General features: G+C 39.8%; 1 protein-coding gene across 9 annotated transcripts in view; it reads left to right on the top strand.

Annotated features, from left to right (window-relative positions):
• Positions 1-16,236, top strand: part of MARK3 (microtubule affinity regulating kinase 3) — an 83,433-nt gene that overhangs the window by 31,239 nt on the left and 35,958 nt on the right. For 8 of the 9 annotated variants that reach the window (XM_081319685.1, XM_081319682.1, XM_081319684.1 and 5 more), the window contains 3 exons: positions 218-271; positions 5,298-5,346; positions 9,897-9,962. In XM_081319685.1, the coding sequence (XP_081175811.1) occupies positions 218-271; positions 5,298-5,346; positions 9,897-9,962 (169 nt within the window). Of the gene's footprint in view, positions 1-217; positions 272-1,180; positions 1,278-5,297; positions 5,347-9,896; positions 9,963-16,236 lie in introns of those variants that run through there. The other variant, XM_081319686.1, reaches the window with a different exon arrangement.

The raw sequence follows: 16,236 nt of genomic DNA, 5'->3' as shown, positions 1-16,236 counted from the left end.
CTTGTCTTTAATGTTTTAAACAATTTGTAAACTGCACAGAATCACTGGAAGCTGGGTGCTGTATATATTATATCGTTATTACTATTATTACTATTGACATTGAATTGATTTTTGTGCGCTGGTTGCTCATTCGGTAATATACTATTAACAATCAAATATTTCTGCTTTGCAAATACTGCTACAGTTAACAGAAATCAAACAATTGTATTTTTTCTAGGTTGCAATAAAAATAATTGACAAAACTCAATTGAATCCAACTAGTCTACAAAAGGTAAGTTTATTAGTTGTTCCATCTTTTAGGTATACTACTTTGTTTAGAATATTCCTTTCTGGCACTTCTGTTTTTCCATTTTTAAACATTGTGTATTATTTTAAGTATAGCATATTCAATATGATTTCATTTTAATCGTATCTTTCTCTTCTAATGGATAGAACAGAAGGAATCATGTAATCTAATAAAATTAGTTTTGATCTGAGCTCAAAATTTTTATCAAAAATGTGAAATAAGTATTATATCTATATTCTCATACCCAAATCTGTAGTATAAACTGAATTGTGTCTGCCATTTCGATTAGTGGAAAAAAATTATAAATACAGCATCTTCACAGATCACTTTTTCAGGCTAGAACTATATGGATTGAAATTAGGGATCCAGATTACAAACCAATTGGGAATCTGAGCAGTGGAGGAGATATAAGCCATGCCTATAACTTTCCGTCACCCAAAATGTTTCCTTGAGTTACGTAGCAAATTCATATCAGGAATCTCCTCTGTAGAACAGCATCTGGAGGAGGGGGAGATGTAGGAGGAAGTGTAGGGAGGATTAAGCATTCAGTCTTGCCCATTGTTTCACTGTTGAACATTCTCTGCTGCATTTTTAGGTTTCCAGCAGTGAGATGGATTTTGTGTTGAATGTACAGTATATTTCCAAACTATGATTGATGCAATTATTTATTCAGTAAATTTTATAGCTGTTTGATGAGTGTTTGAATGCTAATTTCTCATGATATTTTGCTAAAACTCTGTTCTATCAACAATGAAATGATATTTTGGTAGCATTAGCTCTGAGGCGGTGGCTGATTTAAAATAAAACCATTTGATTGCTGTGCTCCTTTCTCTATTAAGAGCAGAAAATAACAAAGCAAATGTTTGGAGTGTCAACTTGAAACCTTGGTTACTTCAAAAGCAGAAAAAGAAAACCATTGTGCAGATCATGCAGTTCTTAGGAATCAGTCTTTGCTTTTGGAATCTTCCCAACTGAAAATCCCAGCTGTCAAGTGAATATTTTATTTACTTTATTAACAACCTTGATGAAAATATCTTACTTCAAGTTGAAAATAATTTAGCATACAGTTCATTTTCCCAGATAATGACTGTGCTCTAATAGGTGTATATTCAGTTTAGAACAATCTAGTTATATATTTAAATAGAATCTTATATATTATAGGAAAGTATAAAAAAGGCATAATTGCCTTTCTTTTTAAAATACCTAAATGTCCAAAACGGAGCAAGTGCTTCAATAGTGACATGCAAATACAAATGCAATTTTAAAACTTTCTGATGTCATATTCCTTATTAAATATATGAAATCAAATTATATAAGGAGGAAAAACATAAGTATTGTTGAGTTATTATGAACCTTTAGTGGTAGTCCTTCCAGTGATTAAAAATGTCTGCCAATGGAATGGAGAGGCGACTATTAGTAATCATTTAATTCCTGCAGCACAGTACATATCTGTGGAATTGATGTGGGCATGTATAATGGATTGCAGGGAGAAAAGAATGGCCAAGAATATTCAACATCTTTGTCTAGTTGAGGGAATTTTCCAATATTTGAATAACTGTTATTGGATATAATTTACAGTCTACAGACAGACTTCCCAATGTGGTGGCTAAGAGTACCAATATATCTAGGGGACTTCCTTTGCCACTCATCAGGCTCCTTGTCTCATTGAATTCTGAATTTCTGCATTTAAAAAATGAGAAATTGGGAGAGGAAGCTTGAGCACAAATGAACATGTACACATAAGTGAAGAAGAAATTCCCAAAGTCAAGGAAGTCACCTTATTAGAATCCCAAAGTTTCCATCTTCAAAGCAGCAGGCAAAAGAATTGTCAGAGAAATCTGAGGGTCAAAGAGCCATAGAAGATTTGTCAGTCTGTGATTCAAAGTTAGAATCATGGGATTCAAAAGTTAAGATTCCAAGAACATGGAGTATGAATTAGTGAACAATTGTCCCTGGGTTTGCTACCTATCTGCTGTAAGTAGACACAGTGTTATTGTTGCTCATTATGGGAAGGTGTGGATCCTCTCTTGCAGGGAGCTTTGCAGAGTCCCTTTGCTCCACTGTCTTCTCCATTTGGTGAACTCTTTCACTGAGTGGAGGCAACAGCTGAGAGCCCTCATCTTCTGAAACCAATAGCAGGAAATCTTGTTGATTTCCAACTAGCTCACCTCAACTTCCTGCAAGTCCTCAGATAGGAATTCATCTGGTAACTCCGAAGCAGGGTTAGGATATTTATTTAGAACTGGACAGATTCCAATCACCCATCAAACTGTAAAATTATTTTAGTACGCTTTAGCTTTGGCACTTGAAGAATTAAAGGTGTGAAGTTTTATTTATAATTTTTCCCACATTTATTATTTTTATAAATTACCCAATGCAATGAACATATCTAATACCACCACCTCCTCCTCCCAACAGCAAGCCTATGAGGTGAGTTGGCCTGAGAGAGAATGACTAGTCCAAATCACCCAGTCAGCTTTCATGCCTCAAATGGGACTAGAACTCATAGTCTCTTGGTATCTAGGCTAGTGCCTTAACCCCTAGACCAGTGATGGCGAACCTTTTAGTGACCGAGTGCCCCAAAACCACCCCCTGCCCGCCCACAGGGCCACCCACCGCCTCCACTGCCCACCGCAGCAAATTACCCAGGCAGCCCAGCAGCGCCATGGTGGCCACACCCCGCAGCATCATCTGCATGTGATGGGGCACGAGAGCAGTCTTGTCCCCACTGCCCAGCTGCCATGTCCTTGGCTGCGCTGCTCCACGTGGGTCATGCTCTGGGGCGACTCTCCTCCAGGGGGGCTGCTGGTGAGAAGGGAGCTGGGGGGGTGGGCTGGGGTGACAGTGCCCATGCCCACAGAGAGGGCTCCAAGTGCCACCTCTGGCATGTGTGCCATAGGTTCACCACTGTTGCGCTAGACCAGTGATAATAATAATAATAAACCTTTATTGTCAAAGTACAACATGTGTACATTGAGATTAGCTGAGCCTCCCCCCGTGCTCTCTCCCCCCAACACACAGTGACAACAAACCCTCCATCCTACCACACCATGTGAACCAACTACACCACACACCGGCCTCCCAAGTCAATTCTGCATAAGATTATGTCTCATTTAAAAGCCTAATAGCCCAAGCTATTTTTCAACCTGTTGGTATGGCTGGCTATATTCCTATATCTCCTACCGGATGGTAGGAGAGTAAAGACATACCATCCAGGGTGTGAGTCATCCCTGAGAATCTTCCTCACTCTTCCAAGGCAACGAGCCCTGGCGATGTCATCCAGTGGTGTCAGGGAACAGCCCACAATGTCTTGTGCTGTGCTCACTACCCTCTGTAATACTTTCCTGTCCGCGGCTGTCAGACCAGCATAGGTTCCCCCCGCACATGCATGCTAGTCGTTTCCGACTCTAGGGGCCGGTGCTCATCTCCGTTTCAAAGCCGAAGAGCCAGCGCTTGTCCGAGGACGTCTCCGTGGTCATGTGGCCGGCATGACTAGACGCCAAAGGCGCACGGAACGCTGTTACCTTCCCACCGTAGTGGTCCCTATTTTTCTACTTGCATTTTTACGTGCTTTCGAACTGCTAGGTTGGCAGAAGCTGGGACGAGTAACAGGCGCTCACTCTGCTACACGGCACTCGGGATTCGACCCGCCAAACTGCCGACCTTCCGATCGACAAGCTCAGCGTCCTAACCCACTGAGCCACCAGCATACCAAACCACAATACCATACGAGAGGACGCTCTCTATAGTAGACCGGTAAAAGAGGGTCATTAGCTGTTGTTCTACCCTGTTCTTCCGCAAGACCCTAAGAAAGTGAAGCCTCTGTTGGGCCTTTCTAGCCACCTGGGTTGTGTTAACTTTCCAGGTCAGATCTTCACAGAGGTAGACTCCCAGAAATTTAAAGGAGGAAACTCTCTCTACACAGTCCTCCCCGATGTAAAGTGGGGCAGGTTCCTCCTTTTTTCTCCGGAAGTCTAACACCATCTCTTTCGTCTTGCTGATGTTTAGGTGCAAGTTGTTGTTACTACACCATATGGATAGTTTTTGTACCTCCGCCCTATATGCTGTCTCATCCCCACCTGTAATAAGACCCACCACAGTTGTATCATCTGCAAACTTGATTATCGCAGTGGATGGGTTAGATCAGTGTTTTTCAACCTTTTTTGGGCAAAGGCACACTTGTTTCATGAAAAAAATCACGAGGCACTCCACCATTAGAAAATGTTAAAAAATTTAACTCTGTGCCTATATTGACTATATATAAAGTAATTCTCTTGAATAGGAATCAAATAAACACAAAGAAAGTATTTTATAATTACTTTTCAATTTTTCCCACGGCACACCAGGCAACATCTCGCGGCACACTAGTGTGCCACGGAACAGTGGTTGAAAAACACTGGGTTAGATGATACACAATCATAAGTGTATAAAGATGGCGAACCTTTTAGAGACCGAGTGCCCAAACTGCAACCCAAAACCCACTTATTTATCGCTGGGTGCCAGGTGGGCGTGGCCTACTGGGTGGGTGTGGCTGTAGTGGGTCATGGAAGTTTGGATGGGTGTGGCCAAGGTGGGTGTGGTCAACTCAATGTCGCCCATGGGGAGGGACACCTGTGCGGGGTGGCTGGTTGAAGAGGGACAGTTGCCACCTCCGAGGCATGGTGTGGGTGCCCACATGGAGAGCTCTGAGTGCCACCTCTGGCACTCGTGCCATAGGTTCGCCACTACTGCGCTAGACCAAAGTGACTCTCTAAAGTTCTAATCTAATCTTCATCTTAAGAACACCTGAAAGAAGATGGAATGTTTTTCTGAAATTTTTAAAACTTGGTCTTCAAAGTACGCTTGCTTATATATGGAGAGAGGGAAAGCACTTACATCTTTTAAGTTTTTTCTAGTATACTTATAATTTTCCAGACTCTTCAAATATGGTTACAGTTGTAACATTCTTACATGCACATGTTCTCACGGTTGCAAGCTATATAATACTAACTTTTTAATTTTCTTTTTTTAGCTGTTTAGGGAAGTAAGGATAATGAAGATTTTAAATCATCCCAATATAGGTAGAGTATGATTTAAATATTCTTTTCTTGCATAGCTGTTTATCCATTCAAATAAAATATATGTACATTTAACTTCCTCATAATACATATGATTTTTTTAAGCACATCAATCATTCTCCTACTGCATTCAATATCTTCCTATATTTCCACAGTTTCATTCAGCTATACTCAAATTTAAAAATCTAAAGTCTCAGTATGCAGATTGATGTCATAGTTATCTCCTATATGTGAAATCTTTCTGCTGGGTATCCCACTCCCTTAATTATTTGCTGCAAGGCAGAATTAATGGATTCGTCATAATATCACCAAACATTCTGTGGTATATTGTGAGCAGGTATCACAAATAACATTGGCTCATCATAACTCAAGTAGTTGCTGCATTCTGCAGGGGAGGGCAGTTTTCAAAGTCAGAAGCCTTCCGGATATAAATGAATACTTTTGCTTGCGGTTTGATCCCTTTCAGAGGAGGTAATTGTATATATATCCATTACAGCTGATAATCCAAATTTCTTCTGAAGCATATTAAATAATATTAATTGTTGAGATATGGGAATAAGTGGATTAGATAAAAATTGAAAAGTCTTCTTTCTGTGTTTCATTCTGCCCTGGCTTTGTCTTTTGTAAGGCTGTCTCATTATCTTGGGCACTATTCTTTATAAGTGCTCAGACATGCTCTATTACATTAATTCTTTCTGGAAAGGCTTGAGCTGCTCTGAGCAAACACTCAGCTCAGCTTCTGTTTCCTCCACCTCCAACAAGCCCTCATCCACCTAGGTAACATATGTTGAGGACCTTCAGGCTAACAGAAAAGGGAGAGCACACAGGAAAAAGGAGTGGGAACAATAGAGTATAAAGCAAGGAGGTGAAGAGAATAAGACACTGGGGAGAAAGAAAATAATTAGAAACATTGCTAGAGAAAAGGATGAGGGGAATATGAATGGAGGGCAAGGAAATAGGCTTCCAAATCTGGACAGAAAAAATTATGAAGATGACCACTGAATTGCAGTAAAACATTTTTGCAGCTCAGATCTAATAGCCTTAAATAAATGGAATGGTGCGTCTCAAAAAGTGTTTGCCTTTGATCTCTTCTGCTGCTGAAGTACTGGAAATAGCCGTGGTGGTACAGTGGTTAGAATGCAGTATTGCAGGCTAATTCTTCCCACTGCCAGGAGTTCAATCCTAACCGGCTCAAGGTAGACTCAGCCTTCCATCCTTCCGAAGTCAGTAAAATGAGGCCCCAAATTGTTGGGGGCAATATGCTGACTTTATAAATCACCTAGAGAGTGCTGTAAAGTACTATGGAGCGGTATATAGGTCTAAGTGCTATTGCTAAGTACTATCCATAAAATAATTTGTCTCATTGTAAACTTTTCCCCAGCTTCAGGAGACTTTGTCCTTAAAATATTTGGATCTGTTGCAGCTTTGCAGCATTCAGCAGAGGGTTGCACATGCTGAATTTATAACCCAAGTACACATTTATTTTCAAATGAGATTGAATTATATCAGCTTAATTGGCATTTAAAAGTAAACACAGGTATTGAAATTAGTTATTACTGAAAGTAATTTTTGTGAAGTTAGCATTTTTGTAATTTGGATAATGAAGAGAATAAAGCAGTAACTAGTTTGTAGCTGCTAAGAGACTATTACTTTTGGATTAAATTCTGAAGTCCAATTAACACTGATTACTTATAGTATAGTCAAGGCCATGGTTTTCCCAGTTGCAGTGTATGGCTGTGAAAGTTGGACCATAAGAAAGGCTGAGTTCCAAAGAATTGAAGCTTTTGAACTATGGTGCTGGAGAAGACTCCTGCAAGTCCCTTGGACTGCAATTCGTTCAAACTGGTCAGTCCTAGAGGAGATCAACCCTGACTGCTCTTTGAAAGACCAGATCCTGAAGTTGAAACTCAAATACTTTTGCCATCTAATGAGAAGGAAGGACTCACTGGAGAAGAGCCTAATGCTGGGAAAGATTGAGGGAAAGAGAAGAAGGGGATGACAGAAGCAGTAGATGTGAGCTTAAATGGACTCCAGAAGATGGTAGAGGACAGGAAGACCTGGAGGAACGTTGTCCATGGGGTCGCGATGGGTCGGACATGACTTCGCAGCTAACAACAACAACAACAACTTATATCTCGGGGCTTTGTTATGAACCTATCAGGAAAAAAAATGCTTTTCTCTTTTTTCCCCTTTTTAAATTAACATCTTTTTTCTTAAGATGTATAACTACAATACATTATTTTTTGGCACGGTAATGCTAAAGAATGCCTAGTTAAAAACACACACGTTAAGTAACAACTGTGTTCATGTGATTCTAATTTGAGAAAGGCTAATTTGAGAAAAACTTAGATTATATTTGTGATGTTATCTGAGTATATGATCCAGCTGTGAATATTGATTTGAATAATTATTTGAAAGGAATATTTTGAATCTTGTGTGTCTCTAATCAGTATAATTCATTAGCAATGTTTAGTTCTCAATTAGTACTTTTATAATTATCAGATATGTAGGAAGACTTGATCTTTGATAACAGTTATAAGTTCACCAGAAATTGAATAAATATTGTATACTTAGCTTGAGGCAAAAACCTTAATTAACCAAATGTAATATAAAGATTATAATTATGAAAAATTGATGTATTAATACTGAAGTCTACCTTATTTCTATAAATTTCTTCCAGTAACCATATGCACATCTCTATTCATATTAATCTGAAAATATCATTTCACTATCTAAACCACGGGTCTTCAAACTTACCCTTTTATGACTTGTGGACTTCAACTCCCAGAATTCCTCAGCCAGGCATGCTGGCTGAGTAATTCTGGGAGTTGAAGTCCACAAGTCATAAAAAGGCCAAGTTTGAAAGCCCCTGATCTGAACATACATAGTATACTAGAATGAATAATTAAATGATGTTATGTTCATACACAGTATTATATGTATATATTATTTAATGTGGCGCAGTGGTTAGAATGCTGAATTGCAGGCTAATTCTGCCAATTGCCAGGCAGTTCGATTCTAACTGGCTCAAGGTTGACTCATCCTTCTGAGGTTGGTAAAATGAGGACCCAGATTGTTGGGGGCAATATGCTGACTCTGTAAACCACTTAGAGAGGGCTGTAAAGCACTGTGAAGTGGTATATAAGTCTTAAGTGCTATTGCTATTAGAAAACTTGAGTAATAATGTTTTTTTTCCTGGTTTACTTCAAAGGCCATTTTGATTTCTTTCAAATGATAGTAATATGCTTTTGAAGAAGAAGCTCCATGCAGTAGCTTCTATATATTTTCCAAGGGCAACACCATGTAGTATCATAATGTAAATGGGAGGCCAGTAAGGCATCAGTAATTTTGAGACCCCTTATCCAGGAATGGCTGAAATTGGTGCACAAAATGTAACTGTACAAAATATTTGCCACACCTGCTGCTTGCTGATCATTTACTAACCCAGTAAAACCTCAAATTATGAAGCACCTCTGAATGGAGGAGTACAATTCCCATATGTTTGGTTCGGAACCAAGATCAGTATCATTCAGCATTTTACTTTTTCTTAATAAAACTTTCTATTCAAATCCTAGTCAACTAAATAGAACACATTTTTTCTGACTTTCTTAAGAAAAAGAGTAATAATGGTAAAGGTTAGTTTTCAGATTTTAAAATAAAATTGTTACCATTAATGAATTCTTATGCTGTCTTGAGAAGATATCAAAAGCAAGTTTTGTGTTGATTTCGAATGGGAATTGTGATGGATATAATGGAGAACTAGGTTATAATTATGTATTCTTGTATGATTATTAATAGGTAATGTTTTATTATTTTGTTTCCATTGCTTTAGCTTGCTTATTTAAATAAATTTAGCTGTATTATATATTACAGTAATAAATGTTTACGTATCTAGTATTTTAAATCTCCTGAATGTGACAGTGAAATAACAGGATGGGCTCACTTAAATGTTACTGCATTAGCCTTTGATTTGTTCTGGGGGGGGAGGGTGGAGTTGACTTCCTAAAATATAATCAATGGGTGCTTCCTGAAACTACATAGAGGTCTGAACTTAATTGGTTTTAGTACTGTATCCCCTAATAGAGAAAAAATGCTATTGTTACAATGCAGAGACCTTTCTTTCAGCTGATGTTTAGCAAGTCTTTTGACATTTTTCTGTGAATACTCATCTCTGCCTGTAAACTGCTTTTGAGATTCCCTTGTGATTTTAATTATAGAATATGCAGTTCAGCTTAAGGAGAGGCTATGACTCAGTGAAAACAACATACTATTTAGAGTCAGTTGTTAGCATTTCTAGCCAAAGGACATTAAGTAGAAAATTGAGATGGCAATTTGCAAAAGGAGCCAGGTTTCTAATGTGCTTAGCAATTCTTTGCTGTTCTTGTATTCCAAGGAAAATTTGATTAAAATATGTATTTTGTATGTGATATCATTCACTGGAATATCAGGTAGGAGAATGAAATACACAAATATTGTAGAAGTAAATACGTATAACTGATAGCATCTCTAAATTGGTTCTTTCTCTTTCTTTTTTTTGGTTGTTATTGTTCCAGTTAAATTATTTGAAGTAATTGAGACTGAAAAAACACTCTACTTAATCATGGAATATGCAAGTGGAGGTAAGTTCAAGCACTTGCATGCAAAACATTTATCTAGCTTCTATTTATATAAAATTTTATTTTTGAATAAGAAATTTAAGAATCACCACTTTACTTTCCTTGTAAATATAAGAATACTTAATTATTTTCAGTGATTACTTTTCCCTTGTTATTAAGCAAGGACTCAAAAGTTATCTAGCATAGGATTCCAGAACTTTAGATGTTTGTTCTTTCAAAAAACACTTGTACTTGTTAATTTATTTGCCCTGTTTAAATAATTGTATTTGTTATATTAATAAACTCCGTTTCCATCCAGTTGGGAAAATAAAAAGTGTAATTCTTGAAATGTGTATTTTCCCCTCAATTCTTTCTTTTATGTCCTTGGTGCTTTATATATTTTCTAAATAACATGTTAATTTGCAAATAAACATTTTTACACTGGTTTGTCCTTTGTACACAGTACAGTATATCACTTGCACAGCACAGTATATCACTTTCTGTTTTATTTGTACACAATAAAACATTTTATACGTAGACTGTTATGATTAGCTATCAAAATGTTTGGGGTTAAGCCTAAGAATTGTCCACAAACAAGATAATTTTATCTTCATTACTTCCTCTTTATTTTGCATTTTTGAAAACAAAATGAAATCTTGGTCACTAAGAGTTATAAAAGAGATCTCATTGTTCATATACAGAACAATTTATTTATATTTAGCATGTAAATACTGTAAGAAATGGTTGAACAGATTTTTTTTATTTACATAGAATAGCTTCCTTCTCAGTGATAAAGAACACTGATTAGATTAACTGGTGATTATAGTTTTATAGTTTATAGTTTTATTAAATTTTTATACCGCCCTTCTCCCGAAGGACTCAGGGCGGTGAACAGGGCATATAATAAAAATACAAAAATACAAAAGTTAAAATAGAATTAAATTAATGCCCAAAATAAAACAATAAAATATACAAATATTTAAAACCCTAAATTAACTCCCCATCAGGCCAGGCCCGCTTGTTCGAATAAGTGGGTCTTTAACCCGCGCCGGAAGGAGCGGAGATCCGGTGCCATCCGGAGCTCAACCGGCAGTTGATTCCACAAAGCCGGGGCGCCCACAGAGAAGGCCCTCCCCCTGGGGGCCACCAGCCGGCATTCTCTGACCGGAGGCACCCTGAGGAGGCCCTCTCTGTGGGAACGCACAGGGCGGAGGGGAGTTGACGCCGGCAGCAGGTGGTCCCCGAGGTATTCCGGACCCATGCCATGTAAGGACTTAAAAACCATCACTAAGACCTTGAACCTCACCCAGAAGACAACTGGTAACCAATGCAGCTCGCGGAGCAAAGGTGTAACATGGGAGTACCGGGAAACTCCCAAGACAACTCTCGCGGCCGCATTCTGTACCAGTTGGAGCCTCCGAGTGGTCTTCAAGGGAAGCCCCATGTAGAGAGCATTGCAATAGTCAAGACGAGAGGTCACGAGCGCATGAGTGACCGTACACAAGGCATCCCGGTCTAGATAGGGCCGCAACTGACGCACCAGGCGAACCTGAGCGAAAGCCCCCCTAGTCACGGCTACTATATGATCTTCTAAGGTAAGCCGCGAATCTAGGAGGACTCCCAAGTTGCGCGCCCTATCCACGCGCAACATGATTATCTGTGGGAAGATTATCTGTGGGAACAGCTTATAGTCATATTTAATAGAATATAAAAGAAATTTTAAATATTTTTCAAAGCATCGGAACTTAAATTTTAGCAATACTTTGATACTTTTATCTCCTCAGGAATCAGTGCTTACAGTTGTTTCTGATTATTTTAGAACAGTTAGCTTCTCCAAATCCTCAGATACTTTTTAAATAATTTTGTGTTTTACATTTCATATTTAGTTTTATTTACTTATTTATTCTAAAAGTTATAAAGGAACTAAATCTGGTCAGGATGGTCTTCATATTGGGCTTCAAATCACATTTAATCCCTTGTGGTTTTATTATGATTGATTAGTTTCTACTTCAGGATTTTCCCTATCTTGGCTTAGTCATGCTTTTGGTTTTTAATTTAATTTTTATTAATATTCTGGACAGTCCCAATATTTGATGTTAAATTGACTTCTGAAAATGAGGTGTTTAATTTTCATGCAATTTGTCTTGCAGGTAGGAAAAGACATATTTCAATAATAGCTACAAGCTGAAAGCTATATCAAGTCTTCCTTTTTTAAACAAAAACATACAAATAATTTCCTCTGTACTACCATCTAAATAAGGCAAAATTAATCCTTTTCTAGACCATTGGTTGGCTAAGTCCCAACAGTCAACTTGGAGCTGTGATTATCTACCAACTCTATTGATTTTCTGTTGTTTCTGGGTTCAATATAAAGTATAGTTAATGATTGTTAAAGCACTTAATGGTCTTGGGCTAGATTATCCAAGATCAATTTGAGTCCATTAACCTGCACAGCATTAAAAATGGTTTCAGAGGCTTACTAGGGATAAGATGGACAGGTACATGAAGGCCCATATTTTATTGGTGATGTCAACATTGAGGAATATTTTTAATGCCTGGAAAATCTATAGCTTTTCCCATCACCACTTATTATTGTTTTTGTGGTGGTTGTTGTTGTTGTTTAAAACCTTTGACCACACAAAGTAGCTAATGGATTCATCACTCTCCAAGCACTTCCCTTTCTATCTAGTCTTTGAATTCAGGAGTTTCTTTAACAGGGCCTCTCCAGCTAGTCTTCCCCTCTGGATAGATGTTCTGCACCATCTCCATCTCAGATACACCAATAACAGCCATACCTCCTACAACTGACCCCATCCCCTTGGGTTCCCCAGCTCTGGTGATGACAGAAAATGATGTGCAAGGTCTATTTCACAGACAAAAGCCTGGAAAAGCACCAGGCCCAGACAAGATAACTCCTTGCTTGAAAGCTTGTGCTGATCAATTGGCCCCCATCTTCACCCGAATCTTTAATAAATCACTTGAGATGTGCTATGTTCCTTCTTGCTTCAAATGCTCTACTATCATCCCAGTGCCAAAGAAGCCCTCCATTGAAGAACTGAATGACTGCAAATGGATTCCTCTCACATCTGTAGTTATGAAAACCTTTGAAAGGTTAGTGCTGGCCCACCCGAAAACTATCACAGAAATTGCTTTTAGACCCCTTGCAATTTGCCTACCGAGCAAATAGATCAGCAGATGATACTGTTAATATTGCTCTGCACTACATCCTACCACATCTTGAATCTCTAAAGACCTATGCAAGGGTCCCTTTTGTAGATTTTAGCTCAACATTCGATACCATCATTCCAGATAATTCTTTTCACTAAACTAAATCAGCTAGCCGTGACTGACCACACCTGTAAGTGGATCATAAGCTTTCTAACAGACAGAAAGCAGCAAGTGAAGCTAGACAAAATCACATTAGATACGTGTACAATTAGCACGGGGGCCCTCCAGGACTGTGTGCTCTCTCCACTTCTCTCTATATCCCAATGACTGCATCTCGAAAGATCCCTCTGTTAAAGTACTGAAGTTTGCAGATGATACAACAGTGATTGGCCTCATTCGAGACAACAACAAATCAGCATACAGATGGGAGATTAAACAACTAGCCTTGTGGTGCAGCTGGAACAATCTTGAACTGAACACATTCAAAACTGTAGAAATGACAGTAGACTTAAGGAGAAACTACTATTCTACAACCTCTTACAATACTAGACAACACAGTATCAACAGTAGAGACCTTCAAGTTTCTAGGTTCTATATCTCAAGATTTAAAATGGACACCTAACATCAGAAATGTCATAAAAAAGCACAACAAAGAATGTTCTTCCTGCGCCAACTCAGAAAACTCACACTGCCCAAGGAGCTACTGATACAGTTTTACAAAGGAATTATTGAGTCTGTCCTTTGCACCTCTATAACTGTCTGGTTTGGAACTGCAACCAAACAAGGCAGACACAGACTTCATCGGATAGTTAGAAAAAAACAGAAAAAACAATTGCTACCAGCCTGCTTTCCATTGAGGGCCTGTATACACCACAAGCAAGAAAGAGGGCTGTGAAAATTATCTACAGATGCCTCACATCCTGGACATAAACTATTTCAACTTCTTTCCTCAAGACAACACTACAGGGCATTGCACACCAGAATGACTAGACATAAAGACAGTTTTTCCCCCATGCCGTCACTCTGCTTAACAACTAATTCCTACAACACTGTCAAAATAATTAGTAAAGCTGTGTTACTATGATACTCCTCATCTTTCCTATTACCTATCCTTAACTACAAGTTTGCTGCTTGTAGTTTTTTGGTTCCGACAGATGAAACTTTGTGTGTGTGTGTGTGTGTGTGTCTCTGTGTGTGTGTGTGTGTGTGTGTGTGTGTGTGTGTGTGTGTGTGTGTAGAGCCAGCTGAATAAGAACATCTGTGGTGTGTCAGCCATGGTGGTACCTGAGATGCAGTGGGCGTCTTACAACAGCCGTCATTCGTCCCATTCTATTTGGGCCGGTTCCTCCTCTCTATCCCCACGAAAGCAAGATAGAAAAAGTTGTGTGTGGGTGCACGCATGTGTGTGGGCACATGCCGGCATTCGGACGAATGAATGGGTAGAAAGGGAGAGGGAAGGGAGGGAGAGAGAGGGAGGGAGGGAGAGAGAATGTGAATATATGTGGTTGTCCTTAATGAAATACTTTGATTTTTTTTAACTAAGAGATGTATGGGGATAATTATGCTACATTTAAAGATGGTAGATAAGCTACTAAAATTGTTTTTACCTGTTGGGATGAAGGAGAAAGGGTTTTTTCCCCTCTTTCTCCTGTCCTTTTTTTCCCCCCATTTTTTTTTCTATTTTTCTATTTGTAGTTTTTATAGTTTGCACCGGCTTTTTATTTCATAAATACGAGGAGGACTCAAATAGACATTGAGTATTTTATTTGAAAGTAACCTTCGACCTGGCGTCTTTTTTTTTTTTGGAGTTCAAAATGTTTTGGTTGCATGCAGAAATAAAAATTTGTTTTCTTTGTAGCAGTTAATTGATTTCATAAATGCAACACACTAGTTTTTTTATACATAGCATAAAGGTAAAAAAAACAATATATGCAGTGTTATCTTCATTTTAGATGTCAAAAGGGTTTTGTGGCTCCCAGTGTGTTTTTTTTTCTGTGGGAAACAGGTACAAATGGCTCTTTGAGTGTTTAAGGTTGCCGACCCCTGGACTAGGGATTGCTCGGGCTTCCTCTCTATCCAACCAGCTATCTTGTGAAACTCATACGTATTCCAGTGCAGGCCTGCCGGCTTGCTTTATCTTGTGGACTTGTTCTTCCGCTTTGAGGGCAATGGATGGGTCCTTGAACCTTGCTCTCAGTCCTAGGAAGAAGAGATGGGGGTCCTCCAATTTGGGTGCCTGCTCGTTATATAAATTGTTCAGGCACTCAAATGCTTCTTCTAAACTGGACACAATCATGTCGACCATAGCGGCTGGGTTCGGATAGAGATAGGCACAGCAGCTCCAGTGAGAGCGCACTTCGTTGAAGAAAAAAAATCAGCTTCTCTGGGTCCCCATCGAAGGTTGCTCTGAGGGGGTGGTGCCATCAATGGTTGCTAACCTTCCCACTGTGGCTGTTGCACCCCCAGCTGTTGCTGCCCCCCCCATGGAAGCTGCTGCACCTCTAGTGGCTGCAAGCCTCCCTACAGTTGCTGCACATTTGGGGGCTGTTGCCACCACCACAGCTGTTGTGCCATCCCTAGTTGCCGTAGGTCTCACAATGGTTGCCTGGATGGGGGCTGCTGCCAGCCCCCCTGCTGCTGGCCTGTGGGGGGCTATTCCCAGTTACTGTAGGCCCCCCTGTGGCCCCTGAGGGAGTTGTTGCTGGATCCCCATCGCTTGCAGGCCCCTCACCCACAGCCCAGTCGATGCCCTGGTGGATGCCTGGGAAAGGGCGGCCGCCGGGGCACTTGACTGTGTTGTACCCTTGCGACCTCTGACCCGGCGCAGATCCCGTTGGGCTCCGTGGCTCTCTGCGGAGCTCCGGGAGATGAAGCGTCGGAGACGGGGTCTAGAGAGCGGTTGGAGGTCCAGCCGATCTGAATCTGACCGATTGCAGTTAAGAACCTTTATAAGGTCTTATCTTGCGGCGATAAGGACGGCGAAGTCTAACTACTTCGCTGCCCTCATCACGTCCACAGATAATCGCCCGGCCGCCCTGTTTAGGGTAACTCGCTCCCTCCTTAATCAGGAGGTGAGGGAGGATCCCTTACGGGGACGGGCTGAGGAGTTCAGTCATCATCTGGCGGACAA

The sequence above is a fragment of the Vipera berus genome, assembly GCF_964194415.1.
Source record: "Vipera berus genome assembly, chromosome: 1".
NCBI classification, from domain to species: Eukaryota; Metazoa; Chordata; class Lepidosauria; order Squamata; family Viperidae; genus Vipera; species Vipera berus.
Note: the sequence above shows the minus strand (reverse complement) of the source record. Positions and strands in the feature narration are given on the sequence as shown.